The sequence below is a fragment of the Dichomitus squalens genome, assembly GCF_000275845.1.
Source record: "Dichomitus squalens LYAD-421 SS1 unplaced genomic scaffold DICSQscaffold_7, whole genome shotgun sequence".
NCBI classification, from domain to species: Eukaryota; Fungi; Basidiomycota; class Agaricomycetes; order Polyporales; family Polyporaceae; genus Dichomitus; species Dichomitus squalens.
Window position 1 is genome coordinate 1,222,474 of NW_006766889.1, and position 25,133 is coordinate 1,247,606.

The following is a 25,133-nucleotide window of genomic DNA, read 5'->3' on the forward strand; positions in this document are numbered from 1 at the left end:
TGCTGCAGGTCGGTCACCTGGGAATCCATTAATTGCCGGTGAGTAGAGATCGGATTTCCCCCGTGCGTTTGATCAAGCAGGCCGACACGCTCTCGGGCTAGAACCTCACAGATGTCATATTGCCAGAAGGGACTCGCTCGCTCCTTCCCGAGCGAGTGTGCCAGCAGACGTCTCTGCCAATCGACGCACCTCTGACAACCGCAGTCTCCACCCCCTCGTCCTTCCGACCTTCTCTCGGCGCCGTTTGCCATTAGACAGTGGTGCGTCCAACTTGGGTGCCTGGGAGCACAGCGGAGGGGAACCCGATATGGAGCTGACACTTAGGCTCTGCCGCCCACTACTTAGGGAGGTTTACGTCCCCTTCCCAGCGTACGCCGCACTCCGCTTCGGGAGCACGGTGACGAAAGGCTCAAGCGCGAGCTTCCAAAAGCTATTCGCCGCAGCCAGAGAGTTCCTGATAACAGCTCACGACCTCCTACGGCCATCCTCACTTATTCGCCCGGTACGTTAGAAACCCAGCGAACGCTTCCGCCTGCCGGCCGTGTTGTGTACTCGTGGCCAGCAGTTTGACAGCACGATAGCACGCACCCAGTCAGAGCGCGTCCACGGGACAGCTTGCACGAAGATGGACGATGATGAGCTGCTGATGCTCTACGATGGGCCCACCATGGTCCTCGAAGGTCGAGATCTACCTTCTATCGCGAAATATATGAAGTCCCCGCAGTGCAAGCGGATCTTCGTGATGGTACGAATCTTCGCCGGTCTCCTGCTTCGTGGTTCTGACTGCATCTGACGTATCTCGCAGCTCGGCGCGGGTGAGGCATTGCGGGTGCGGTATTAGCAGCGATGAACGTACTAACGCCATCACAACGCTAGGCGTGAGCACGGCGGCCGGGATACCCGACTTCAGGTCTCCAAGAACGGGTGAGCTCTGCCAGATGTTTCGCTCGTCTGACGGGTTGTGGGACTGACAAACTCAACCCAGGACTCTATGTACGAATACCTGTTTCATCTTCGTGCCATTCGTGCCGCTATCTCAACCCAAATCATGCCCGCACACGCAGGCAAACCTCGCAAAACTCAATCTGCCATATCCTCGCGCGCTCTTCGAGCTCAGCTACTTCCGCTTTAATCCCATACCATGTACGTCGGGAGTTCCGTACAATGTTCTCCATTACCGGATGTCTAACAATCCCGTCCCCTCTGATTGCGGCGGTCTACCGTCTTCGGCCTCTCACATTCATGCAACGGAACCCGACGCCATGCAACCAGTCCTCTCCCTGACCCGCGAGCTGTACCCCGGCCGCTTCCGGCCCACGCTGACGCACACCTTCGTGAAGCTGCTCGCCGACAGCGGCCTGCTCCACACGTGCTTCACGCAGAACATCGACACGCTCGAGCGCCAGGCGGGCATCCCCGTGGACCGGCTCGTGGAGGCCCACGGCAGCTTCGCGTCGCAGCACTGCATCGACTGCAAGAAAGAGTACGGCTCCGAGAAGATGCGCGAGGCCGTGGAGAAGGGCGACGTCGTCCGGTGCGACAACGACGCCTGCGCAGGGCTCGTGAAGCCCGACGTCGTCTTCTTCGGCGAGTCGGTGAGTGTGGCCACTGACGGCGTCCCGCCCCGCGCGAAGCGTCGTACAGTACGATTTTTTCCCAAAGTGCTAACGCACGCGCCGCAGCTGCCCGAGCTGCTCTCGCAGTCGATCGCGAAGATCAACAGCGCCGACCTGCTCTTCGTCGTCGGCACGTCGCTCACCATCCAGCCCTTCGCGCGGCTCGCCTCGATGGCGCCCGACGCGTGCCCGCGCGTGCTCATCAACCTCGACTTCGCGGGCGACATCGGCACGCGCGCGGACGACGTCCTCCTCCTCGGCAAGTGCGACGCCACCGTCCGCGAGCTCTGCCGCGCGCTCGGCTGGGAGGACGCGCTCGAGCGGGAGTGGGCGAAGACCGCGCTGCCCGCCGCGCGCCCGTCGACGGGCATCCTCAGCCCCGTCGCGCTCGCGCACGGCGAGAAGGGGTACGCGGCGCGCGAGCGGGAGCGGTCGCTCGGGGACGGCGTGCCCCCGCACGAGCAGGTCGAGGTCGGGCGGCTGGGCGGCAGCGGGCAGCACGGGACGAGCACGCCGACGGCGGCGGAGTGGCAGGAGCGGCTGGATGCGGCGGAGAGCCTGACGGAGCGGCTGCGGGTAGCGCTCGAGAGCTCGGAGAAGATCGTGCCGCTGATGGAGGAGGCGGCGGTGACGTTCGCGGCGCGGACGCTGAGCGCGGAGGAGCTCCTGCTGGCGACGAACGTGGTGGGAGACTCGGGCGAGTCGACGCCCGTGAACGAGGGCTCGTATATGCTTGGGGCGACGGTGATGCCCGTCGAGGGGAAGGTGCGAGCGTGAGGTTTAGTGTGACTGCATGTTTTCTTGGGTCGAGTGGGGGTTGGGTACATATGGGACTGTATTGGGTCAGGATGATCTCCGGCTTGCTCTCGTGTTCTTGCTCCAGCGTTCGCATCGTATTGCTGTGTACCGACTTACAGATCTACTTCTCTATTCTAGCCGTGTCCCTATGTTCGTAACCGAGGGGGTTCAATCAAGAGACTTCGCTCGAGCGAGATGATCGCCGTACCTACACAACCGGCCCACCAAGAAGTCCATCGCTTGCTCGAACAAACCTCCAGGTTGACCGAACTCCTGTTCCGCGCTTGCTTCGTAGTCGAAATTATGCTCCTTCCCCTCCAGAATCTTGAGCTCCGCGCGCACGCCGGCATTCTCCAACCGCGCGTACATAGCCTTCGACTCCCTAACGAACACTGCCGTATCGGCGGATCCGTGGATCAGAAACATAGGCGGAAGGTCAGAGTTGATGTTGAGCTGGGGGAACAAGTGGCGATGTTCGGCAGGGATGTAGTTTGCATATTTGGCATCGTCACCCTTCGGGTCAGCATCTCGGACGAGGCGTCCATCTGCAGAGAGCAGGTTTCGCAGAGCGTCGCTTAGGCTAGGCTCGTGGGCTCCGGTGAAGTAGTCTAGAAAGACGCCTAGCTGCAGGTAGAGACGGCCTAATAGCTGTCTAGGATTGGAAGGATAACCAGGTATACGATGCGTTGTCGGGTGATAAGCCAGAGCGGAGTCTGAAGTGGAAGGGAGATCTCGGTAGGCAGGATAGAGGAAGTCAGAGAAGTCAGCAGTATGGAGGATCTCCCGGCCTCGAAAGAAGGGCTCGGTCTTGACTGTGAGATATTGCCATGTCTGAACAGATGAGGATGTCATGAATTTATCGACTTGGGGCGGAGACGTACTAGCATATCCCCACCCATTCCGTAGAGAGACAGAACTGCCTTTGGCCTTGGGGTCGCGTGGATTGCGGCAAGATATGCGCACATTGCGCCAGCGCTGCTTCCAGCAACGGCGAGGGCGTTTGTATCAACCTGGAAGACGCGTTCACGAGGGCAATGCTCTCGAATATGGCCGTTCACGTCATGTTCGAGGAAAGCGAACAGACCCTTTATGTCGGCGAGAATATCATGACCAGTAGCGGGGGGTATGAGCCGGTAGTCTGCTGAGATGAAGACGATACCGGAGGAGACTACTCGGCCTGTTGTCCACACGCAGTATGTGAGTGCGAGACTTGCGGGCGTAGGGCCCGATGTACGATCTAGTCTGGATACGCACGGTGCAGCCAACTGGGGAACCAGCTAGTCCTATTTCCGACGGTTAGTGCTCCTCCATGGAAGTATACCACCGCGGGCAAGTTGGACGATGACGCGGAAGAGACCTGAGATGAGATGATAATCGGAGGGTATACATCGACCTTGATAGGACAGTCTTGAACGAGTTTGTAAACCAAGGTCAACGGTTCGGGGACTTCGGAAGACGACACAAAGGCGGACATAACAGCTTGCTCTTTGGGAGAGTGATCTCGACCCCCTTGGACGAGAGATGGTGGTGGTTGCGGCGAGAGGACAGCGCGCCTGCTCCGAGCGCGTCGTAGGCGCGACGCGACGCGCTCTCCGCGTCTTGTTCCCCACCCCCAACCTCCCCTCCTTCGAGCTGCACCATCCGACTCTCATGTAATGACGAACCAGGCGCTTTACAGTCAGATCAGTGCCAAGTGGAACAATTCCTTCAACCGCCTCAACCGAGGCGAGCCTGGGATTTCGGGACTGCTATCGTTCAGCCAGGTCCGCCACCCATGCGTTCTCAGTCGTGGAGCCACTCTGATCAATACCATAGGCTTGGAGGACAGCGACTGCCTTCCTGTATCCTCAGGACCTGAACGACCCTTCGTCATACAAAGAGTACAGTGCGTGAATGAACGACTCATGCGGAAGTGAAGACTGACACCAGTCACCCAGGCATCCAAGATGTACGGGCATCCTTTGACACTCTCAGCAAGTCGAAGATGCTGCCACTGCTCATGGAGAACTTCCTTGGTGAGTATCGTTTGAGGTGGTGATGCCTCACTGTGTCTATAATGAGAATAGAGAATATGCGGCAGCAGCAATATCTTGTTGAGCGTGATATCCAGAAATACATGACGGAGTACGAGGTGAGTATCGCAGGCCTGGAGCAAAGTAGCACCGTTGATCGTGTACAGGCAGCAGGTTCCGCTGAAGCTATCGGGAGGCTGTTGTTCCGGCTTGTAGACTGGTATAAGGCTTGGTCACCAATTCCAGAGTGAGTCACTTCGGCATCATTCGCCTCCACCTCGCTAACCATATGATGCAGGCTTGGCACAACACTGCTCTCCGCATATACGCTCGCATTCCAGACTTACATTTATTCATCCTTCCCGCCATCCTTCTCGCGCGGCTTCAAAGACCTGATTGCCTCTACTTTTGACCTCGTGAACGCATCGTGCCCGCCTCCGTGGGCACTACCGTCGGAACCCCAAGCGTCAACCTCGGCAGCGCCGCCGCGCCCTGATCTCCCGCTCTGGACCGCATGTGAGACGCTGGGCCTGCTGGACCGTTACGAGTCGCTCATAGCGAGCGTTTGCTATGAATACATCGAGGCGCACGTCCTGAACACATGTGCGAAGAAGTGGGATGACTCCATGCTCGTGTGTTTGAGGGAGTGGATGGCGGAGAAGGTAGTACCGTGGATGGTAATGCCATATGCGAGAGGAGCGAGAAATGGTACGTCTCTGCTCTGGGCCACTCTGCGTTGCTGATCTTGCGTCCATCCTTATAGCGGAGGAGGCTCGCTCGATGCTGCAAGGTGTCGGATCAAGGTTCGACTATCACGTTTGCAAGACGCTCTGCGATCTCAGAACGCAGGAGATCTTCGACATCATCATTGATTACCCAGACTCCCAACCGGCGTTGCAAGACCTGAAGGAATGTCTCGCTCGGGTCGACCAACGCAGTGAACTGGTCACGACCCTGCGCAAGGCGTGAGTGTAGGAGTTGCGCGATTTGTCGCACGTCTTGATAAGTTCCTCTTGCAGGAACAAGAAACGCCTCCTGCACCCAGGTGCCGATACGAAAGACATTCTAACGCAATACGTCTCCATCATCCGATGCTTGCGTTTGATTGATCCCCCGGGTGTTTTGTTATACAAGGTCGCAGACCCCATACGGAAGTACCTAAGAGAGCGCCCTGACACCATTCGCTGCATCGTCGCGAGTCTCGTAGGAGACGGCGAGAGCGGGGACTCGCTGGTGGACGAGAATGAGCCTATACAGCCTTTGCAACAAAAGCAAGCGGACGACTTCGCTGACGCCAATTGGGAGCCAGAGCCAATAGATGCAGGTCCCAGTATGCCTTTCACGCACTGATTGTCCTAGTTTCCGCTTGCTCACCACTTAACGGACACGTCAGACTTCCGTACCAACAGACCAACGGATGTTATCAGTACTTTGGTTAGCATCTACGACTCGAAGGATCTCTTCGTCAAGGAGCTGCAGGTACTGCTCGCCCAGCGACTGCTTGCCGTGACAGATGGCAACTACGAGCGCGAGGTGCGTGACTCCATCAGCGAGTTGGAGAGATGGGTGTTGATAGGTGGCATACAGCGGCGGAATATCGAGATCCTGAAGATTCGCTTCGGAGAGGCGGCGCTGCAAGTGTGCGAGGTCATGCTGCGTGACATGACGGACTCGAGGCGTATCGATCAACACGTCCAGCAGCAGAAGCCGGTATGCTTCATAGCCCTTCCTCCTGAACTTGTTCACTCACCTATTTGGTCGCATAGATGCCTCTGCACCCGACCATTGTGTCTCGGCACTTCTGGCCGCCACTGCAAACCAGCAGCTTCAACATGCCAGGGCAGTTCAAGGAGTACGCTTGGGTCACCTACCGTGCCAGGTCGTGTGGTTAACTAACACATCTGTACCAGGATCCAGGACGCCTATGCTAAAGAGTTCCATATTTTCAAACCGGATAAGAAGCTACATTGGTTACCGCACCTCGGCACGATCTCGCTCGAGATTGAGCTACAAGACCGCACGATCAACGCCGAGGTCCCTCCTTTGGAAGCTGCCATAATTGAGTTGTTCTCCTCGAAGGGTCAGGATTGGATTTTATTCTCAGCCCCGATGCGCCGGTAGCTCACGATATAAACAGACACATGGGACGTTGCTGAGCTGGCGGCGGAGATGAAAGTGGACAAGACAGCAGCGATAAAAGCATTGCTGACATGGGTGGACCTCGGAGTATTGAAGGAGGAAGACGTGAACCACTATAAGCTTCTCGAGGTTGCGGAGGAAGCGCCTGCAGGCACGAAGACGGTTTCCAGGCCAGGTACGCATACATGTCCCCGCTTCCAGGGCAGCTCACCTCAGAATATCGGTATTAGCCGTAGTTATCGAAGAAGTATCGGCTGTCCTGACAGTCCAGCGGCAGCAAGCGGAGCAGATGAAGGTGTATTGGAACGTGCGTGTAATCGACCGTCCGTGTCTGATCACAGAGGCTGAGCGATTGACCGCGTAACCTCATATTAGTTCATCGAGGGCATGCTCACCAATCTGGGTGCATTGAGCTTGCAGCGCATTCAAGGCATGCTCAAGTTCGCGAGCGGGTACGACCGCACGATTGAGCAGCTGGCGGAGTTCATGGAGGCGGCTCGGAGAGAGGGTCTGGTGACGGTCAAGGACGGTATGTGGAAATTGCATCGGTGACGCTCGGAGTGTACATTTAGGTATTGTCTTGTACGATGATCATATGCCGAAGGTAGGGTAGGGTGACGATCGCTTCGTGATCGTCAAGAGTTTGTCAGATGGGGGACAGCATGAGGGCCAAAGTGCAACCAGAAACGGAAAAAAAACAGGTCAAGAATCCTGACTTTATATGCCTCCTGGCTGGATTGAACAACCGACCTCACCATGGCGTACATCGTACGAGTGGCGCGCTCTACCACTGAGCTAAGAAGGCGACATACCCTCAAGGCGTTATTGCTCATCGACATATTGGAGCAATGGACAGACAGTGGGACACGCATCACCTGGTGCCACAAACGTTCATGCAACATGACGATCGACGCTATGTATGTAACTGGTTTAGATCTTCTCACCGTGAGGCTGCCAACCCTCTACCATTAAAGAACAACCTCGCCTCACAGCATTGGATGATCCTGAGATCGTGCGTGCTGCGGATCTTCTGCCAAAATAGTGCTTGAGAACATGATCTGGGTTGCTTCTGGGAAGCGACGCACCCGACTTCGCTGAATACGGCGTGTCACGGTGTCGATGCATACTCAGCGGCCCAGTCATGTGGCGAACGTGTCGGTGCCCCGATAAATGCTTGCATCATGGCCTTTCCCTTTCGGAAGGAACACAAGGGTCTTGTTCAAATCCTTGCAGTACGGAGTTCCCTGCAGACAGACGTGCTTCTGCTCTTCACATTGACAGCTGCCGCCCAATCGTCTTGTCCGTGGGTACGCGGGAACTGCCCAGGACGGTGCCTTCATAGAAGTCCCCTTGTCGCTGCGAAGTCACCTCGTCCTCTCGTCGCTCTCTTGCGGCCTCTAAGGATGTCTACTTCGACCCCCCCACCCATCGATACGCCGGGTAGCGTTCAACGTCAGCCCCGCACACTCATTCTTTGCTTTGATGGGACTTCAAACCAGTTTGACGGCGAAGTAAGGCGCTATGGGGCCGGCCAATCTGGTTCTGGTTTGGCTGGACGCTGACGTACCTCTGGTTGGCGCAGAACACCAATGTTGTCCGGCTTTACTCCCTGCTCAAGAAGGACGACGACCTCGGACAGCAACTATGCTACTATCAGGTGCGAATACGACCTCATTGGAGACCCTTCCGGTGTCGGTGGCCTCCGTGTAGATGCTTTCTCACAAGCTTCATAGCCTGGTATAGGGACATATTTCAATCCTGGTGTAGTGTCTCCCATCTTCCAGTGGTGCGCAAAGATTCTAGATGAGGCCTTCGCATGGTTCGTATGCTCAGCACTCCCTCCTCGGACTGAACATAATGGTACTAATCGTCAATTCTCAGGTACCTCGACGAGCACGTTCGTGAGGGCTACACGTTCCTCATGCAGAACTACAACCCAGGCGATAAGATTTGCATTTTTGGTGAGCGCTGAGAATGCGGGGAGACCGTCTGGAATCTCACGTTTTCCATACCCTTGTGTAGGCTTCTCGCGGGGTGCGTACACCGCACGGGCGTTGGCAGGCATGCTGCATAAGGTACGTCTGTACTCGTCTAGATCCATCCTATGATTCATGCAAGATGAAACACCTCGTACCCGATATAGATCGGACTGCTCCCCAAAGACAATCCTGAGCAGCTTCCCTTCGCGTACAATCTCTACAAGAGCACCGACGCGGACAATGTCGCTCTTGCTGCTGGCTTCAAGGAAACGTTCTGCAGAAAGGTTCAGATCGAGTTCGTTGGCGTTTGGTAAGCGCTTGAGGATGCTGCGCTTCACGTCCAGGATGGTGGTTCCTGACACTTCTACTGGTCCCTAGGGAGACGGTGACAAGTGTGGGTGTAATCATGAGCCGCAGTCTCCCGTTTACCGCGGCGAACACGACTATCAAGACCTTCCGACAGGCTCTCTCTTTGGACGAAGTATTAAGGTTTCTCCGAGTACAGCCGTATGTCGTGTATCTGACGTCTCGTCCTAGCATCGCGTCAAGTTCCAGCCCAATCTGTATCACTGGGGTACTCCCAATGACACTGGTGCTTCTGCACGCGTCGAAGAGAAGACGTCAAAACGCCCCAACACGTCTATGAAGAGGCAGCGCTCTTTAGGATCCTTCCTTAGACGATGGCCGTCGAAACAGCGCAAGAACCTCACGAGCGCATCCCTGCCTAAGGTCCGACAGACCGTCGACCTCGAGGCGGCGGCAGTGACCATAACTGACACATCCGGCCCTTCCGATCTGAGCGCGTCCACATCGAGCGCGTCTTCCGGTGCAAATGGAGGAACCGACGTGCTCGAAGTCTGGTTCGCCGGATGCCACAGCGGTGAGTTAGTCTCGTATGGAACCACATCGTCCACTCAGATTACGCAAACCACCAACTAGACGTCGGCGGAGGTGCTGTGAGCAACTCGACGAAGCTCAGCCTATCGGATGTGACTCTCCGCTGGATGGTTCGCGAGCTTGTTCTGGCCCAGTGCGGTGTTCAGTTTGACCAGGCTGCCCTCAAGCGCGCCAATATCCCCCAGTCCATCTTCCAAGGCGAGGGCATGGTCCTTCCCCGTGGCGCTACCCTTCACGCATCTCCGCGCGATGGCGCTATTCCTCTGACAGAGCGGAAGACGGATCCCGTCGAGGACGTGAACGTGCCCGGACAGCTCGACCCATCGAACCCAGACCCGAGCAATGATGAGAATCCTGGGCAGCAAGCCCCAAGCGGCCCCTCTGAGGGAGACGGAGGAGACCCGCTTGGCGTTGACGTCGACGCTCTGCAACCGTTGCACGACCAGCTGACAGCGGATCCCGCGTGGTGGCTGCTCGAAATTATTCCGTTGCCGTACACGATCACCGACGCCACGGGGAAGACATCGACCAAGTGGTGGTATGTCTAGTATTGCGGGTAGTACTTCATGTCGCCGTCTCGCTGACACTTTCCTTGGACTGCCAGGATACACCTCGGGCGGGGCAGAACGCTGCCTGATAACCCCAAGTTCCACATCACCGTCAAGGAGCGCATGGAAGACGCAGACCTCAAGTATAAGCCCCGTGCTGTCTGGACTGCAGGGACGGAGACCTATGTGCAATAGCGGGATTCGATGCCCTTTCGCTGGCGCTCCCGCTGTACCCCTCAGGAACATCTGTCATCAAGTCCATCCCACCGCGTAGTATACCTATAACTTGTAGTTCATCAGACTCAGGACGATACCCTTTGACCGTGATGCTAATCCTAGTATCCGCCTAATTACTCTTACGAACCTCACGACTCTCTCTTACGATTGTAATGAGTATAACACGAATCACGATACTTGTGTCTCACTGATATTTGTTCGAGAGTTGCCTGCTTGCCCCGTGCCTACCGGAAACCTGAGCACTCCCGGGCCGAGTTGTTATTATGTAGACGTCCCTCGGGCTTTCGGCACCAAAACACCCGGGCGTCTATGAACCCCGCACTCGTCGCGCCCGCTGCCGGCTCGAGAAGCTCGCGACGTCGGGCGACCCGTCCTTCGCTCGTTGATCTGCAGCGTGTTTTACTCGTCTCCGCAACGGCCACCATGGCGTCCAACTTACTCAGACGGACGCCGTTTCCCCGCCTTGAGAAATTACCGCGCAAAAGCTACCTTGCCCCTCTTCGTTTGCTGAACGTCGACCATGCTCAGCCCCTGCAAGGCATCCCACCACCACTTCAGGGCATCAAAGTGCTGGACCTCACTAGGGTACTCGCGGGGCCCACGGCCACCATGCTTCTCGCCGACCTGGGTGCGGACGTCGTGAAGGTGGAGGAAGTTTCTCGAGGTGACGACACGAGTGAGCTCGCCGAGTCGAATGACTGAATCCTCCGCACAGCCCCGTAGCTGACGACCGTGCCCTCTGAGGATCCTGGTACCCGCCCGCTGCCCCTTTATCCGAGTTCGCGCCAGAGGAAGCGGCACACCTGCCCCCCGAGTCGGCATACTTCCTCGCCGTCAATAGGAACAAGCGATCCATCACGGTGAACTTCAAGGAGCCGGAGGGTCTGGCTATCGTACATAAGCTCGTCCAGCGGTCAGATGTGCTTGTGGAGAACTTTGTGTCCGGGAAACTGGCCGAGTTCGGACTCGGCTGGGAGGACTGCAAGAAGATCAATCCAAGGCTCATATATGCTAGTATTACAGGTATGTACCCTGAGTTGGGCTAGGCACCCCGTGTCATCCTGAGGGCTACGTGTTTCAGGATACGGTCAGACAGGGCCATACCGCAAAGCTGCTGGGTATGACGTGATAGTTGAGGCTGAGGCAGGCCTCATGCACATGTACGTGCCTGTCACTTTGACCTGTTTCAGCTTGCTTGAACTCTATGCGATCAGTACCGGTGAACCCGACGGTCCACCATGCAAGGTCGGCGTAGCCGCGACGGACATTGCCACTGGCTTGTATGCACACGGGGCGATCATGGCCGGACTACTCTCCAGGGCTCAGACGGGACAGGGCGCATGGATCGACTGCAATTTGTTCGAGTCACAGGTATGTCGTGCCTGCCACAGTACATTTCATGCTCTCCTTGATGCGAACGAATTTGGCAGCTTGCTGGTCTGGCGAACATCGCATCGAACTACCTCATCGCCGGCCAAGAAGGGGGAAGGCATGGCACTGCACACCCCTCTATTGTACCGTACCAGGTCTTCCCGTGCAAGGACGGGTTCATTATGATAGGTGCTGGGAACGACAAGCAGGTACGCCTCGGGATGCCGTACATGCTTCGTCTTCTCGCTTCGTCTTCTCGGACTTTGCCGCTGATCGAACTCTGCAGTTCAAGCTTTTCGCTGAAGCCATTCTTGGACGACCTGATCTACCGGCGGACCCGAAATTCAGCAGCAACAAAGCCCGAGTAGCTAATAGGCAGGAGCTTGTGGCACTGATTACGGAGACATTGCAGAAGGAGGGGCGCGACCACTGGATAGAGAAGCTCACTGGTTTGGGGTGTGTTCCCTTCCCGCGCCATCGCCTGAGACGGCACTGAAGCTTTGTGGCGCAGTGTGCCGTTCGGCCCTATCAACAACATTCACCAAACTTTCGCTCATCCACAGGTGGCTGCTCGCCAGATGGTATCCGAGGTGGAGGTGGGTAAACCTTGACTGCGATCCACTCCCGCAGTCAATTTCTCAATTTTCTGCGCAGCATCCTCGCGCGGGGAAGATCAAGCTGGTCTCGCCAGCAGTCACTTACAATGGCAGACGGATGCCAATCACGAGACCTCCTCCATATCTATCGCAGCACACCAGAGAGGTGGGTTGAGAATCGTCACATGGCATGCCTCTTGGCTGATTACCTCGATATAGGTGCTTACCGAGTTGGGGTATCGGGATGAAGAGACCTCGGAACTCAAAGCGAAGAAGATCATTTAACGAGAGTTCGACCAGTAATATCACGTTGGGCGCATTTGCATCCGTCTTGTGCTTCAGCCCGACTCCACCTGACAGTCGTGGTTTTGCTCCATGATGTGGTACAATGGTCAAGTGCACTGCGTATCATAGGCTCTAGTGAGTAGAGCCTGTTCGCACAAGTGAACAACCTGATGAGTTTCTTCGTACGCAAGTATGGTCCAGGTGGGAATTTCGTTCTTCTCATCAGCGCCCGACTACGTACATCCCGCATCCTGTCATTGCGGTGGGCTGCGTCATCTCCAAAAGCATGTAGGTTTGATCAAATCCTGCTCTGTCGGAACACTTCTGCCGTCTACGTCTGTGCGTTGAACGATCCGGCGGCTTGTCAGGGGCGGCAGGGTGCATTGCTCCGCCTTTGCCCCGCGTTAATATAGCTCAGGCAGTTCTCGGTGCTGTGCAACAAGCTTCTATCGGCCGTTCGCGATGGTGGTCCGCTCTACCTTGAACCCCTGCATGGTACAGGTTACGTCCCTGGGTTCGTTCTCACTGTTCATCATTTCTCGGCGAAGCTGGGGGATCATCAATGATTAGTGCCATCCTCCACCAGCGGTCTTATATGTCCCTCCGCGTATGCCTCATGGAACGTCCTTTGGCAGTTGACCTCGACCAGCTGACAGTCATTGACATATCGTCCCGCTTCAACGGCCGTTTCTGGTATCCTTGACCATCTCCCGCCACGACGCTCCTCTTCCCTCTGGGTGCTAGCCGACATCGCAATTCTTCAAAAAATGCGTCATCCATTCGCCGTCGCGATCTCATATCCTAGGCCATCCTCGTTCCTTCCCATTCGCTCTAGACCTAACACGCCGGAGGCAGACATCCCGCCACATTCGATCAAAGCATGGCTCATCGACGATGACTCGCGGCCCCCTGTTCCTGCTTTGCCACGGGCTGCAGCGCCACATGCTGAATCCGCGCCGAATCTGCCTAGACTCGAGAGGGGCAGCACCAGCGGGCACTACGTCAAGCATTCGAGCAAGCTCACATTATTGCTAAGTGGACAGCGTGAAGGGACATCCATCCCTCACTATTCAAATGGAGACACGATTGAGGGGATCCTGGCGATTGCGCGGCCGGAGGGTGTCCTCGCGCTCGATGTTAAGGTACGCTAGATGCAAGCATGTCCCATCGACGTTTCGCTCAGCCCCGAGTAGATTGAAGGAAGAACTTACGTCGAGGAGGTAGCGGGAGGTGGCACCGTCAGCGTGAAGACAATAAACGACAAGATATACTCTTGGTCGGCTTCAAATTCAGAGCCGTTCCCTCCGCGAGCCTCCTTCCGATATACTCTGCCAAGCACCTACCGCGATTCGAGCGTGGGCAAAGACTATCCCCTACCACCAAGCTATACGGCTGAGCTCTACGGCATTCCGGGCTTCACGGTCAAAATCGCTTACGCCGTGGTCGTTAATCTGACCGTACTGCGGGAGCCGTCGACATTGTGGCGCGGCGTGAGCAAGTGGGTCTGTTCCGGCATCCCAATCCCTACCGTGGGCGGTGCTGATCGTGCTGCCAACGTTGGCTCCGACCCATCTTCCTCTGCTCTTCCTCACGCTTGTAGAGTCCGTGTACCCTTCCGCTACTCGCACCGGACAAGACCGACACTCTCACCACCATTTTCCCGCAATCCGCAGAGGACGGAGACGCCGCAATGCCCCCGCACTCTGTGGACGTTCAAGCTGCGCGGCAGGAAAGCGGACGTGCCTGGGATAAAGGTCGATGTGAGTCGCTTTCCTATTCGGCTCTCCTCACAGCTACTCCTGACTGTCAGTTCGGCGTGACTGATGAAAACACGTATGTAGCTGTATTTGCCGTGCTCGGCCGTGTGCTGCTCTCAGGAACCGATTCCATTCCACATAACACTGTTCGCGGATGAGGGCACGCTGGAGCCGTTTGCGGAATACCGGCCCATGCCGTCGTCCTTCCTCCCGCTCTCCCCATCCAGTTCGAACCTGAACGCGCCCTTCGAGTCGGTGCAAACCCAGCTGTCTTCTCGCAAGGCTGCGCACAGGTGTCCGCTCAAGATCAAGGTACAACGAACAACGATCGTCGACGCCAGCAGCGCGGGCCTGGGCCTCACGATGCAATCGCCTTCGTACGCGCTGGGTTCCACTGGCAGCGGGAGGCCTCTTGATGCTGTGCGCGACATGTTCACGAGGAGCGACGTGTCGCACGCCTCCTCCGGGTCTGGCAGGTCGCGGCGCTCGGAGAAAGAGAGGGAGAAGGCGTCGATGCACAGCTCACACGCGATTGGGCAGGGCATCGTGCACAGCGCGAGCAGGCGGTCCAACTCTATCGTGTGGTCGGGCGCGATCGTCATCCCTCCGAGCGCGGAGGGGTTCAATGGAGGATTTGAGATCAATGGATTGAAGGTTGTGGTGAGTGTTCTGTTCGAGTGGATACATTATTGCTGCGTGATCATCTACCATACTGGCACATTGATGCCCGTGGAGTCGAGAGCCTTGCTGTTTCTACTTTCCTTCAGAGTATCGGTATATAAATGCTGATGACAACCTGTTGGGCAATAGGACAGCATTGATCTTTGCATAGAACCCCCGCCATCCCTTAGGTCGCACTATTTCCCTCTTCACGAGACAGTTCCTCTGGTCTTGACGTCGGACACCGTCAAATCTCGCAAGGGTGTTCCTGTGTCTAGCCTCGGTTGACTTGTTTCCAGAACGTGATCACGCACTTTCGGCCGTCCTCTCTAGGACTTCATCCGCTCCCGGCGTGGGGTGTTCATCGTCCAAGACTTTGGTTATGCCGCCTTGGGTTCGGCGCAAACCCTCGCACGGGGTCTACGCTGACACGCGGACGGTCTTGGTCGAGACTGTAGGCTGCCTATCTCTCCCTAACTATATCCTCACATGACACCCTTCGGACTCTCTAGAGATACTCATGAGCAACTGCACACAATCCAGCTGTATTTCTGAACCACTGTATTGTAGTGTATGGCGTGTAGGATGATGACGCATCCGCAGCATAATGTGAGAGCTCCGAGCGTCAAAGATTGGAAGGGAGGCCGGCGCTGCGTGGTACGGTGTCTGCTGGTTCCTGCGGTCCTCCATGTGCTCCCTCTTTACAAATGATGCATCCCACCCGTCTCATCCCTTCTCCGTCCGACAAGCATGCGGTCATCCTTCCACCTTTGGCATGGAACCTATGTTCGAACAGTCAATGAGTTGATGTCGAGCACCGCCCGCCCGCTGCGCGGCCGAGGGCTTCACTAAATGACAACCGGCGGCAACGGAAGGTTCATTGCTCCTGGTGGTCTTGGTATTGTTGAACGCACAGCGCAGAGTGTTCATGGGTGTGTGCACGCCACACGGAGGGTGGGAGCCGTTCGCTGGTCAGTCTCCATGAGGTCCCGAGCCGCCCGCAGGCCGGTGTCAGACGAGTGTGCTAATACTGTCGCGCAGGGCACTCAGCTTAGAACGAATGTCGTCTTAGTCACCTCCGTCGAGCATCTGGTCGCTTCCTGCTGCTCCATCGTCTTCCTCTTCAATCTCCTGTGCCCCCATTGCTGTTCCCGGCTGTTACGAAGGCGAGCTCCTGAAACCGGACTCCAGACGCCTTCCGCTTGCATCCACTTGCGCTACCTCCCTTGTCGACTACCACCCGATGTCTACCACCAGTCTACCAGCATACACTGGGCGCCTGTCGTTCCAGGGTACGCCGGCCTATTCAGCTGAGCCGCACGCCTATGAGCAACGCCTCGCTCTAAACCGCCCAGTTCTGAGGCCGGAAGGGAGCTTTGTCAAGCAGTCGAAGAATGTGAGCCTCCGTCTCTACGCTCAGGACAACAACGCGAGCCTTCCAATCTACGGGTGCGGCGCTGCCGTTGAGGGCGCCGTTACTTTATCAGGTGTGGAGGGGGTCACTGCCGTTGAGGTCAAGGTGCGTGCTGCACACAAAGTCGACGACCGGAAAGGATTACAAATCTCTCTATCCCCTCACGGTACCTTTTGGTTCTCGTCACTAGATTGAGGGCAATTTGCACCTGAGGGAAGTCGGAGAAGGCGGAACGACGACCTACAAGCTTTGTTTAGAGAAAGTCACGCTTTGGAGCAAGGAGATGGACTCGGAATCCTGTCCTTCGATGCTCGAGTTCAGCTTGACGTTGCCCACAACGTTCTCGGATGACAAGGACACCTACGTGAGTGCACACTACGTGCGCTAGGCTAGCCGCCATGGTACTCACCGGCGACTGCGCCTCCCTCAGCCACTACCGCCGACTCACGACGTCCATCTGTCCGGCGTGCCTGGATTCACGGCCGCAACAGAATACAAAGTGAGCGTGTCAGTGACAAAGAGCAAAGCATCGCAGCTCCTGCGGATAGGCAATGGGTCGGTTTCTGTCTTTCGTGAAAGATTTGCTAGAGTTGACGGTCAGCTTATCGCAAGGCACGTCTCGACCCCCTTCATCTACTACCCACGATCACGCCCGGGCGTGCCACTCCCGGCGCCGATGCGCCAGTCGTTCGACAACTTCAAGTTCATCGAAACGCCGGAGTGGCAGCGCTGGGAGTCGGTGATGAAGGCGCGGCTTGCCGGTGGCATGGACATCCTCTGTCAGGTGCGTGTCTCACGCCGCCGTCGCGCTACCGATCCCCGCGCGCGTGACCCCGTGGCGTGCTGGCCCCTCCTGATGCACGCTTTTTGTTGCAGCTGTACATACCTGCGTCCCGGGTATACAGCATCACCCAGCCTATTCCGTTCCATGTCATGTTCAGCTCATCGGCGTTCTCCTTGGCGGCGTTCCTCCCGTACGGGCCCACCGCGACAATCCTCGCGCCGAACAAGCAATTTACGCGGCTGCGCGTCGTCAGGAAGTCGACTGTGGACGTTCGGTAGGACCTGCTTCCTTCAGGCCCACGTGCATCTCAGCGGGGCTCATGGTCATATTCTGCGTTCAGGAACGAGTTCATCTTGGGAACGAAGACAGATATCTGGAGGGTAGACCCCATCGGCGAGGGTGACTTCAAGCACTCTGTGAGTGCGACAAATCCAACGGCGCGAGCCTATGCCGTCTCTAGCAAACCGCGACTGAGCATCTGTCTCATTTAGGGTGATGGTCATGAATGGCTATGCTTTAACGGCGAGATACGCCTGGATAAAGACGTGAAGGTCGGAAGCTTCAAGGCCGGCGGCCTTAGTGTCAGGGTATGCAAGAAGGACAGTACCTCCGTGCGGCGTGTGTGCTGATATCCTCTGGCAGGATTTCCTCGAGTTCACGATGCAGCCACCGGAGCCGTCGAAAGCTCCGTTCAAGGAGATGCGCTTGGTGATTCCGATCCATCTGACTACAGACGCGTGGTCGGTGGATAGCATGGCGCAAGCCGTCGTGAACAACTGGACGCCTCCGAGCCCTCCTGATTCGACTCACGAAGGACAGGCGATCTGAACACGACTCTATTGTAAAGCGCGGAACGCCCATGACTCGAATCATACACGAACGAGTTTTGTCGGACGATTTCGTGAGGCGCTATTCACCGTTGTGATGTTGTAGCATACGGTTACGTGCGCAATGGACTGGGTTCGCACGCGTTGCAGAAATGGAGGGGGCAGACGGGGTTATGGTAAGCACATATTCCGTCCTGTCAATCCTCGATGACAGCGAGATCAGGGGGACATGAAGATACTCCCGGGTGAAGCCGTGTTGCGCATGGCGGCTTTGTGGCGATGCATCCTTGGGAGACGTTTGACCTTTAGATGACAGTCTGCGTTCCGACATCGACCGATATGTGGTGGCCGATGAATAGTTGTGGGAACCGTTGAGTCTGGAAGTCGCACATGCAAGGTAGTGTTGCCGGCGTGTCCAGGTACCTCGAAGGTCTTCTACGCTCGTAGCCTCAGGTTTAGTTTGATCACGTGGGAGTGCCTTGGAGAAAAGAGACAAACAAGGATATGGCGGTGCGGATTGTACTGAGGTGCGAAGCGATGGGTCGTGCCCGGCATGCCCGTTCTTGCACTCTTCGCACTCTTCGCACCCTTGGCACAGGGCAAACGAGGTGATCGGGTTGCCGCGGGCTGCAAGTTCTCGGCCAGGTGATGTTGATGAATTATGGAAATACGGTTCGCAGAGGGATGATCATGCATAGTAGATCACATATCGGGGCCGCTTGGGGCGCATAGCTTGCGTGTGACTTCCCTTGCCGCACCGTGGGCGCTGCAGTGACGGAGCGTAGAGTTCTGACCCCGGCGCATGACGACGCGGTGGAGAAAGCTCGCGGACAATCTGACGGTTACGGCGAGCATCAGGGAGTCGCGTCGGCGTGGCGGATACAGATGCAGATGCGATAGAAGCATGGTGTCTGACAGAGACACCGACTGGGCAACATGCTAGCACAAACATAGGCGTATCAGGAGCGGCGGGGACTTCTGTCACGATACATCCGAGGCTCCTCGAATCTCGCAGTTTGTGTCTTCATGTTCGGCTGACTTCCGTCAGGACTTCGATGCGCAGGCTATATAAGGCCCGCTCCCGTTGTCCTCTGTCGCCAGTACGCTCATCTCTCTAGCTCCTCTTCCGATTCTGCTCCTCCAGGCATAGCGAGTACTAAGGAACTCGCCTCGAACCCGCCACCCACTGTACTCCAGCACATCGCTATCTGTGGACGTCGCGAGATGCGGAAACCAACAGCCTTCGCGTCGGTTCTCGCCTTCGCGGCCCCCATACTTGGTCAACAAATCTACGACATCGTACGTACACCTGCTTCTCCATTGACCCCCGAGACGGGCGGCGTCGATCTTGCACTAGTGCCCATTGCTCACTTCTTGCTATCTGCTCTTGTGACCTCCCCGTCGCGATGCGCGTAGTGGGCGACGACGTGGGACAGATCGAGCATCTTCACGTACACGAATCTCTCCCCGAACCCAATAAACTTCGGCTCGCCAGGGGCCATTGGCGACGCCGACATCGACATCACAGACGCCTCGACGTTCCAGTCCGTCTGGGGCTTCGGCGCTTCCCTGAGTACGTCCCCTCGCTTCTAGTCTCGACCGGGCGCGGGGTCGCGTGTAGTGCGTCACCTGACTGCGCACCCTGCTGATATCACTGCTCGTGCTCCCCTCAGCCGATTCGTCTGCGCTGATCCTCAACAATCTCAAGGCAAGTGTACCAATTCAGACATGCGGCTCCGAATGCGATAGCTGATAGAACGTCGCGGGTGCAGAACGCGGATTCGAGCAGCTATTGGAGCCTGCTCGAGTACCTCTTCGACCGTGAGTGCTAGGTTTGGGCATCCGGCAGCGCTCCGCTCACAGCCATGCTGACTTCGTCTTGTCCTGCGTAATTTCCCCGCCTCCGACGGCTTCTGGATCCCACCCCTGGTCTCTGCAGCGACGGATGGCGCGAACTCCGCGGGCTTCTCATATCTGCGCATCCCGCTCGGGGCCTCAGACTTTTCCGCTGGCCGTGAGTATCTTGGGTCTATCCTCGTCCCACGACAGCCCCGCTGGCGCAGTGCTGCACGCGGTCGCGGTGCGGTCTGCGTTACGTCTACAGCAGTCCGCTGACCCCGCTGGCCTCGTGGCGCGTGTAGTTTACAGTTTCGATGACACGAGCGGCGACACGTCCTTGTCCGGCTTCAACATTAACAGGGCGCCCTCGTATCTTTTCTCGGTCCTAAGTGACATCCGGAGCATAAACAACGTCCTTCGGATTCACATACTCCCCTGGTCGCCGGTGCGTCTCCAGGCACACGGCGCATGCGGGTATGTCTGCGTCAGAGCTGACATCATTGCAGCCGGGCTGGATGAAGGACTCCGGGACTATGAATGGCGGGAACTTCCTATCCAACTATACTACAGTCTGTGAGTGCGGGCCTATTCTGGGCCGCTGCCGTACGAACCGCGTGCGCACAGGGCTAACGTTCATTTTTGTCTTATGCGCGTTCTGTGCGCCGCAGACGCCAACTACCTTCTGAAGTCCCTTCAGGGCTTCCAGAGCAAGGGCATCTCAGTCTACGCTATCAGTATCCAGGTATGTTTGGTCGCGTGATCGTGCAGATAAGAGCTATGTTTGACTTGGACGGCATGCCGACTATACTTGCCTTGCTTACACAGAATGAGCCTGAGAATAGCAACCCGACCTATCCGACATGCAAGGTCTCTGCATCGCAGGAGGCGCAAATTGGTATCGCTCTGCGCTCATTGATGGATAGTAATGGATTCTCCGGGGTGAAGATAATCGGATATGAGCACAACTGGAACGACGCGGCAGGATATCCTATCACACTGGTATGTGAAGATTGCACCGGCAGTCATCCCGGGATATTGGCATTTAGTTCCAAATCATGTCGGTCGCTGATATGGTTGCAGATGCAAGACGCCCCGAATGCATTTGCCGGTGTTTCGTTCCACTGCTACTCGGGCTCCGTGGACCAGCAAGACACGTTCCACAGCGCATACCCTACCAAGGAGATCTACTTCACCGAATGCTCCGGTACGCAGGGCACCGACTGGTGGAGCGACATCAAGGTCCGTCCTTGCCCGACCTCCCTCTCCTTCCCGCGACGGTTGACTAACCATCTGTCACAGTGGTACATGCAAAACCTGTGAGTCCGCGCGTCCCGTTTCAGGACGCATCTCAGATCGTGTCCTGCTCGAACGCTGCTGCGCCTGGATCTGGAATCTGACGTGCGACAACACAGCTTCGTCGGGGGGATCACGCACAACTCCCACAACGGCCTGATGTGGAACCTCGCGCTCGACGGGAACGGCAGCCCGATGCTCCCCGGGACGAACTCGTGCGGCACCCCCTGCCGGCCGGTCGTCACCGTTAACAGCGACGGGAGCTGGAGCGTCAACCAAGAGTGTACGTCTTCGTCCATTCTGCCCCTCTTCTATGTCCTCGTCTTCGACCCCGTACTGTACTGACTTGCCCCTCCCGTGTGCAATGTGCAGTCTACTCCATGGCCCAAGCCGCCAAGGCGACCCTTCCCCGCGACGCGGGTGGCCCATGGGGGAAGCGCATCGGCGTGAGCGTCGGCGGCACGCTCAGCTCGGCCCTCACCGTCGGCGCGTACGTCACCGGCCGCGTCAACTCCGCAGACTGGCTGCGCTACAGCCTCGTCGTACTCAACTCGTGCGTGTCCTGATTTTCACTCGCGGGCCCCTCCAATCCGTTGCGCTGATTGCTCGGGCGTCGTTGCGCGCGCGCTCGCTGGTAGGAACGACCACCCGAACGGCCCGTGGGACCCCGTGCCCGTGCAGACGACGATCGAGTTCCGCGGGATGCAGGCGACGTACACGTTTCCTGTGGGTGTCACGACGCTCTGGTGGTACGCACCGAACGAGGGCCATTCGTTCGACGGCGAGTTCGCGAACGCGACTGCGACTTTTGGCGACTCGAGTGAGCCTATCACGTTCACGGAGCAGCCTGCGGGAGACGCAGGGGTGGTCGAGGACACGGCGGTGAAGGTCGACGCAAATGCGGAGTTCGACGAGGACGACGTACATTATGCGGAGAACGTGGACGAGCAGACGCGCTTGTTCAGGTTCCGCAGGCAGCTGCAGCTGTGAAGTGGCCACTGCGTGTGAGCATCTATCCTTCGATCCCATCCCTATATGTCGGTTCCTATGCGCAACATTCACGCTCGCATTGTATCTCTATGATCACTTTTACACGCCTTCACTCTCCTCCGTCCCGAGGAAGCTTCCTGGCATGGGTTCCGTTAATACCTCGCGCTGGATGCGCTGCTGTACGCCCTTTACGACCTCTCACGACTTCATGACGAGATACCAGCACCGTGTTCGGTGGCATGTACGACTAGAATCTAATACGATGATGTTGCCGACGAGGGAGATGTATCATGGAAAGAGAACTTCTGCACATGCCTACGAGCAGATGAGAGTTGGGCAAGGGGCTTGCTCGAGTTTGCTCGCTCACGGGCGTGTTTTTGATAACAAAAAGCGTCAGATAAGCGGTGGTGAAACAATTTGTGGCAGTAGCAAGCTAATTTAAGACGAGTAGGGCTCTCAGCTGACATATGCTTATACAGAGGTAATGCGCGAATACGTGAATCGGAATCCAGGACAGAGAAGATACATAGGAAAGCAAGTAGACCCAAGAAATAGGGACAGCACCACAGCAACGAAAGCATAGAGCAGGCTCGGTAGTAATCGTCAATGCTCTTGGACAGTTGGCGTCTACTGGCCACGCCCTTTCTTCCCAGTACGGCGAGGGTTCGAAGCGACCCTTTCCTTGGGCGCACGTTTTGCGACGATAGGCAGCTGAGGGCCTTGCTTAGCCTTCGCCGCCAGTCTAAGACTGCGCCGGGGCAGTCCTAGTGAGGCTGACGGTTTAGGAGCTTCGGCGGCCAACTTCTTGCCTCGTGGACGTTTTGCCTTCTTGTCGGGCTCAGGCTCGTCGAGATCGCGCTCCTTGGAAGCGCGTTTCCCGAGGACGATGGCTTCAGTGGATTCCAGACCTGTTTGGGGTTCATAGTCGCCTAGTGCGCGAGGATAATCACGAACGACCCGGTCGTTCTGCTCAAGGGTTTCTGTCTGCAAGATGTCGGCCCAGAACGTATCGAGCTGGTCGGCGGACCACTGAGACGTGTCTCGGCGTGGTCCTGAGTGACCGCCGCCGACAGGTATCATATGGTCTAGGACTGAATCCAACCACCGCTGGAACGGGGCTGGGATGTTCGCGTGCTTGATGTAGTCGTGCTGAAGCGCGAGGCCTATTTTCCCATCGCCCCCCACAAAGGCCTTCCTAACTGGGTGCCACCTAGAGAGCTCGAAGATTCCCTTCATCGCTGCCTGCAGGTCATCCTGAGAGAGGTCGTGGGGAAGCCACAGAAGAGCGCAGTAGAGCACCACATAGACCAGAGATTCTAGATCGTCTGCCAATGTCTGCTTACCCTCGAAACCGAAGGACGACAGCATGCGACGTGACATGAAGAGCCACGTTCCCTATGAGAGAGGGTCAGATCAAGTCGACTATTGGCGGAAAATAGATCCTGCAGCACGTCCGGTCTCAACCGCTTCCCCCGATTCATCAACATCACAGCAGGAGTCCCAGTCAATGAGAACACCTGTCCTGGCTCGCGCACCAAGATGATGTTGCCGACGCTGATGTCCCTATGCAGATTTGTATCCTTCGTAAAAGCATCCTTCATTGCTGAGTATCCCATATGAGTCAGAGCGAGGGCCCGGGTGAATATGCAACATAGTACTTGCCTTGGAGGACATCATAGGTCGCATGAAGGAGCTCGTCTGTCCCGACAAAACGACGAAGGCCATACCCGACGGTACCCATAACGACACGATAATGCCAATGTTCAGCAAGTAATACTCGCTTCCCGTCCACCTTGCACACCCACGATGCTGAACAAAACGCGTCATTGAGTGAACACTGCATCTCTTCCTCTACAGCAACGTCAGCGGGCGCGAGACTCCACACAATGCAGTCACACTCACGTATGAAATCGTGCATTGCCAGTCGGCTGTGAAACATTCGGACACACGTGCCTCTCGACGCCAGGAAACTGCGAATGAAAAGATGACATGCGCATGCAGAACGGTGTCGATGGAGTCAAAGCGTCATGATTTCAGGGCGAAATATCGCTGCAGGCCCGGGCCACCCGCGAAAATGGACGGCGCTGAGACATTCGGCAAACTGATTTCGTGCGAAGGCTCAAGAGTCGCTGCAGGGGAGGCTACCATCGTTGCACCGTGCTCGGAAGAAGGTAACCATCTGGACCTCTGGGCAGCGCATCGCTACCTGTTCCGCGAACGCGGGAAAGCAGGGCCATCGGCGGCGCTGTGTGCTCTCAACTCGTCCCGGCGCTTTCTGGAGAGGCAGCGGCGCATCGGAGGCGAGTAGAGTCGTTCCTGGGGCATCACGCAGGCCTGTCTGCAGATCCACCGGGACGCCGTCACCCAGGTCTAACGACCTCAAAGTCGACAATTTGGACAGGTGGACGAGGGAGAAGCGGAGACTAAGGGGACGCACCAATATATCGGATACCTCTATACCACCCGCTTCGAGGTAGGGTTTATAGCCGGCTTGTCGTGTCGGTATCGAAATCGTGCATCCGTCTTCAATGATGGCTTCATGTCGGGTGCAACATACATAGAGTCGGCCGGTAGGAGTAATGATGTACGGTGGTAGTTCGCGGAGGAGAAGAGGAGTGCCGTGACAAATATGATCTTGTTCGCAATGGGCCCACGAGAAGCGCATAGTAGGAGACAGAACTTACTCCAAGGCCTGTTCTAAATGTCATCATAAGAATTGGAAGCGGATACATCGAGCACATTGAGCTGGGAAGCCATCGAACGTCCCGAGGCAAAGTAGCACTCACAGGTCGTGCGCCCACGGTGTGGGGTTGTTTCGTGATCACGACGAGATGTCGGCCAGGTTTGAGTAATCCTGCAAAGGAGTAGGGACCTTCGAACGCCTTGTTGACCAGCATCATGGGCGCGGTAAGCCGAGATTACCGCTTCGACTGGTCCTGAACTGTTGGAGTCCACGCGTTCTACATCCCTGCCGGTCTCAAAATCCCATACGAAAGTAATTTTCTACGAACGCCCAGGTTCCTACACTGGCGCTGGAGAATGCGTTTCACCGGAACGTTGTCTTATCTGATGGTTCGGGAACCAGGATGCC

The 25,133-nt window shown here is 56.8% G+C and overlaps 10 protein-coding genes and 1 non-coding gene across 11 annotated transcripts; 8 read left to right on the plus strand and 3 right to left on the minus strand.

The window, feature by feature from the left end:
* Positions 1 to 221: 221 nt before the first annotated feature.
* DICSQDRAFT_134937 (DHS-like NAD/FAD-binding domain-containing protein) lies at positions 222 to 2,575 on the plus strand. Its single transcript, XM_007363986.1, has 8 exons — positions 222 to 260; positions 346 to 745; positions 806 to 815; positions 877 to 924; positions 986 to 993; positions 1,065 to 1,143; positions 1,273 to 1,595; positions 1,683 to 2,575. The coding sequence occupies exons 2-8, from the start codon at positions 626 to 628 to the stop codon at positions 2,391 to 2,393; spliced, it is 1,299 nt and encodes a 432-aa protein (XP_007364048.1). The 5' UTR covers positions 222 to 260; positions 346 to 625; the 3' UTR covers positions 2,394 to 2,575.
* DICSQDRAFT_168383 (alpha/beta-hydrolase) lies at positions 2,536 to 3,888 on the minus strand (the record flags this gene model as incomplete). Its single annotated transcript, XM_007363987.1, has 4 exons — positions 2,536 to 2,560; positions 2,623 to 3,245; positions 3,296 to 3,591; positions 3,669 to 3,888. 4 exons carry the CDS (start codon positions 3,886 to 3,888, stop codon positions 2,536 to 2,538), a joined length of 1,164 nt encoding a protein of 387 aa, XP_007364049.1.
* Positions 3,889 to 4,033: 145 nt separating this feature from the next.
* On the plus strand, positions 4,034 to 7,211 carry DICSQDRAFT_83220 (uncharacterized protein). Its single transcript, XM_007363988.1, has 15 exons — positions 4,034 to 4,177; positions 4,230 to 4,299; positions 4,352 to 4,429; positions 4,481 to 4,545; positions 4,594 to 4,673; positions 4,725 to 5,134; positions 5,190 to 5,391; positions 5,446 to 5,756; positions 5,820 to 5,959; positions 6,014 to 6,136; positions 6,193 to 6,278; positions 6,337 to 6,506; positions 6,564 to 6,740; positions 6,796 to 6,872; positions 6,941 to 7,211. The coding sequence occupies exons 1-15, from the start codon at positions 4,070 to 4,072 to the stop codon at positions 7,115 to 7,117; spliced, it is 2,274 nt and encodes a 757-aa protein (XP_007364050.1). The 5' UTR covers positions 4,034 to 4,069; the 3' UTR covers positions 7,118 to 7,211.
* Positions 7,212 to 7,287: 76 nt separating this feature from the next.
* Positions 7,288 to 7,370, minus strand: DICSQDRAFT_t62. The gene has a single exon. It is a non-coding gene; the product is annotated as a tRNA-Thr (tRNA).
* A 518-nt stretch (positions 7,371 to 7,888) lies between these two features.
* On the plus strand, positions 7,889 to 10,414 carry DICSQDRAFT_154002 (uncharacterized protein). The gene is made up of 10 exons (XM_007363989.1): positions 7,889 to 8,076; positions 8,148 to 8,222; positions 8,299 to 8,384; positions 8,447 to 8,526; positions 8,588 to 8,640; positions 8,709 to 8,854; positions 8,923 to 9,025; positions 9,082 to 9,424; positions 9,484 to 9,979; positions 10,046 to 10,414. The coding sequence occupies exons 1-10, from the start codon at positions 7,969 to 7,971 to the stop codon at positions 10,182 to 10,184; spliced, it is 1,629 nt and encodes a 542-aa protein (XP_007364051.1). The 5' UTR covers positions 7,889 to 7,968; the 3' UTR covers positions 10,185 to 10,414.
* Positions 10,415 to 10,622: 208 nt separating this feature from the next.
* On the plus strand, positions 10,623 to 12,599 carry DICSQDRAFT_154003 (CAIB/BAIF family enzyme). The gene is made up of 9 exons (XM_007363990.1): positions 10,623 to 10,902; positions 10,971 to 11,249; positions 11,308 to 11,386; positions 11,441 to 11,597; positions 11,657 to 11,806; positions 11,884 to 12,053; positions 12,109 to 12,193; positions 12,252 to 12,359; positions 12,413 to 12,599. The coding sequence occupies exons 1-9, from the start codon at positions 10,650 to 10,652 to the stop codon at positions 12,476 to 12,478; spliced, it is 1,347 nt and encodes a 448-aa protein (XP_007364052.1). The 5' UTR covers positions 10,623 to 10,649; the 3' UTR covers positions 12,479 to 12,599.
* Positions 12,600 to 12,978: 379 nt separating this feature from the next.
* DICSQDRAFT_102857 (uncharacterized protein) lies at positions 12,979 to 14,350 on the plus strand (the record flags this gene model as incomplete). Its single annotated transcript, XM_007363991.1, has 3 exons — positions 12,979 to 13,620; positions 13,672 to 14,238; positions 14,320 to 14,350. Coding segments are annotated over exons 1-3 (972 nt in total), but the record flags the coding sequence as incomplete, so codon positions are not given.
* Positions 14,351 to 14,419: 69 nt separating this feature from the next.
* DICSQDRAFT_154004 (uncharacterized protein) lies at positions 14,420 to 15,607 on the plus strand. The gene is made up of 2 exons (XM_007363992.1): positions 14,420 to 14,895; positions 15,046 to 15,607. Exons 1-2 carry the CDS (start codon positions 14,428 to 14,430, stop codon positions 15,181 to 15,183), a joined length of 606 nt encoding a protein of 201 aa, XP_007364054.1. The 5' UTR covers positions 14,420 to 14,427; the 3' UTR covers positions 15,184 to 15,607.
* Positions 15,608 to 16,138: 531 nt separating this feature from the next.
* DICSQDRAFT_55501 (uncharacterized protein) lies at positions 16,139 to 17,921 on the plus strand (the record flags this gene model as incomplete). The annotated part of the gene is made up of 7 exons (XM_007363993.1): positions 16,139 to 16,414; positions 16,500 to 16,673; positions 16,740 to 17,093; positions 17,186 to 17,367; positions 17,434 to 17,509; positions 17,585 to 17,680; positions 17,736 to 17,921. 7 exons carry the CDS (start codon positions 16,139 to 16,141, stop codon positions 17,919 to 17,921), a joined length of 1,344 nt encoding a protein of 447 aa, XP_007364055.1.
* A 1,223-nt stretch (positions 17,922 to 19,144) lies between these two features.
* On the plus strand, positions 19,145 to 22,042 carry DICSQDRAFT_56085 (glycoside hydrolase; the record flags this gene model as incomplete). Its single annotated transcript, XM_007363994.1, has 14 exons — positions 19,145 to 19,219; positions 19,337 to 19,493; positions 19,594 to 19,634; positions 19,693 to 19,741; positions 19,860 to 19,934; positions 20,062 to 20,204; positions 20,266 to 20,332; positions 20,428 to 20,501; positions 20,585 to 20,758; positions 20,840 to 20,998; positions 21,059 to 21,075; positions 21,172 to 21,335; positions 21,425 to 21,605; positions 21,691 to 22,042. The coding sequence occupies 14 exons, from the start codon at positions 19,145 to 19,147 to the stop codon at positions 22,040 to 22,042; spliced, it is 1,728 nt and encodes a 575-aa protein (XP_007364056.1).
* A 272-nt stretch (positions 22,043 to 22,314) lies between these two features.
* DICSQDRAFT_160621 (uncharacterized protein) lies at positions 22,315 to 23,422 on the minus strand (the record flags this gene model as incomplete). The annotated part of the gene is made up of 1 exon (XM_007363995.1): positions 22,315 to 23,422. The coding sequence occupies one exon, from the start codon at positions 23,420 to 23,422 to the stop codon at positions 22,670 to 22,672; it is 753 nt and encodes a 250-aa protein (XP_007364057.1). The 3' UTR covers positions 22,315 to 22,669.
* Positions 23,423 to 25,133: the final 1,711 nt, after the last annotated feature.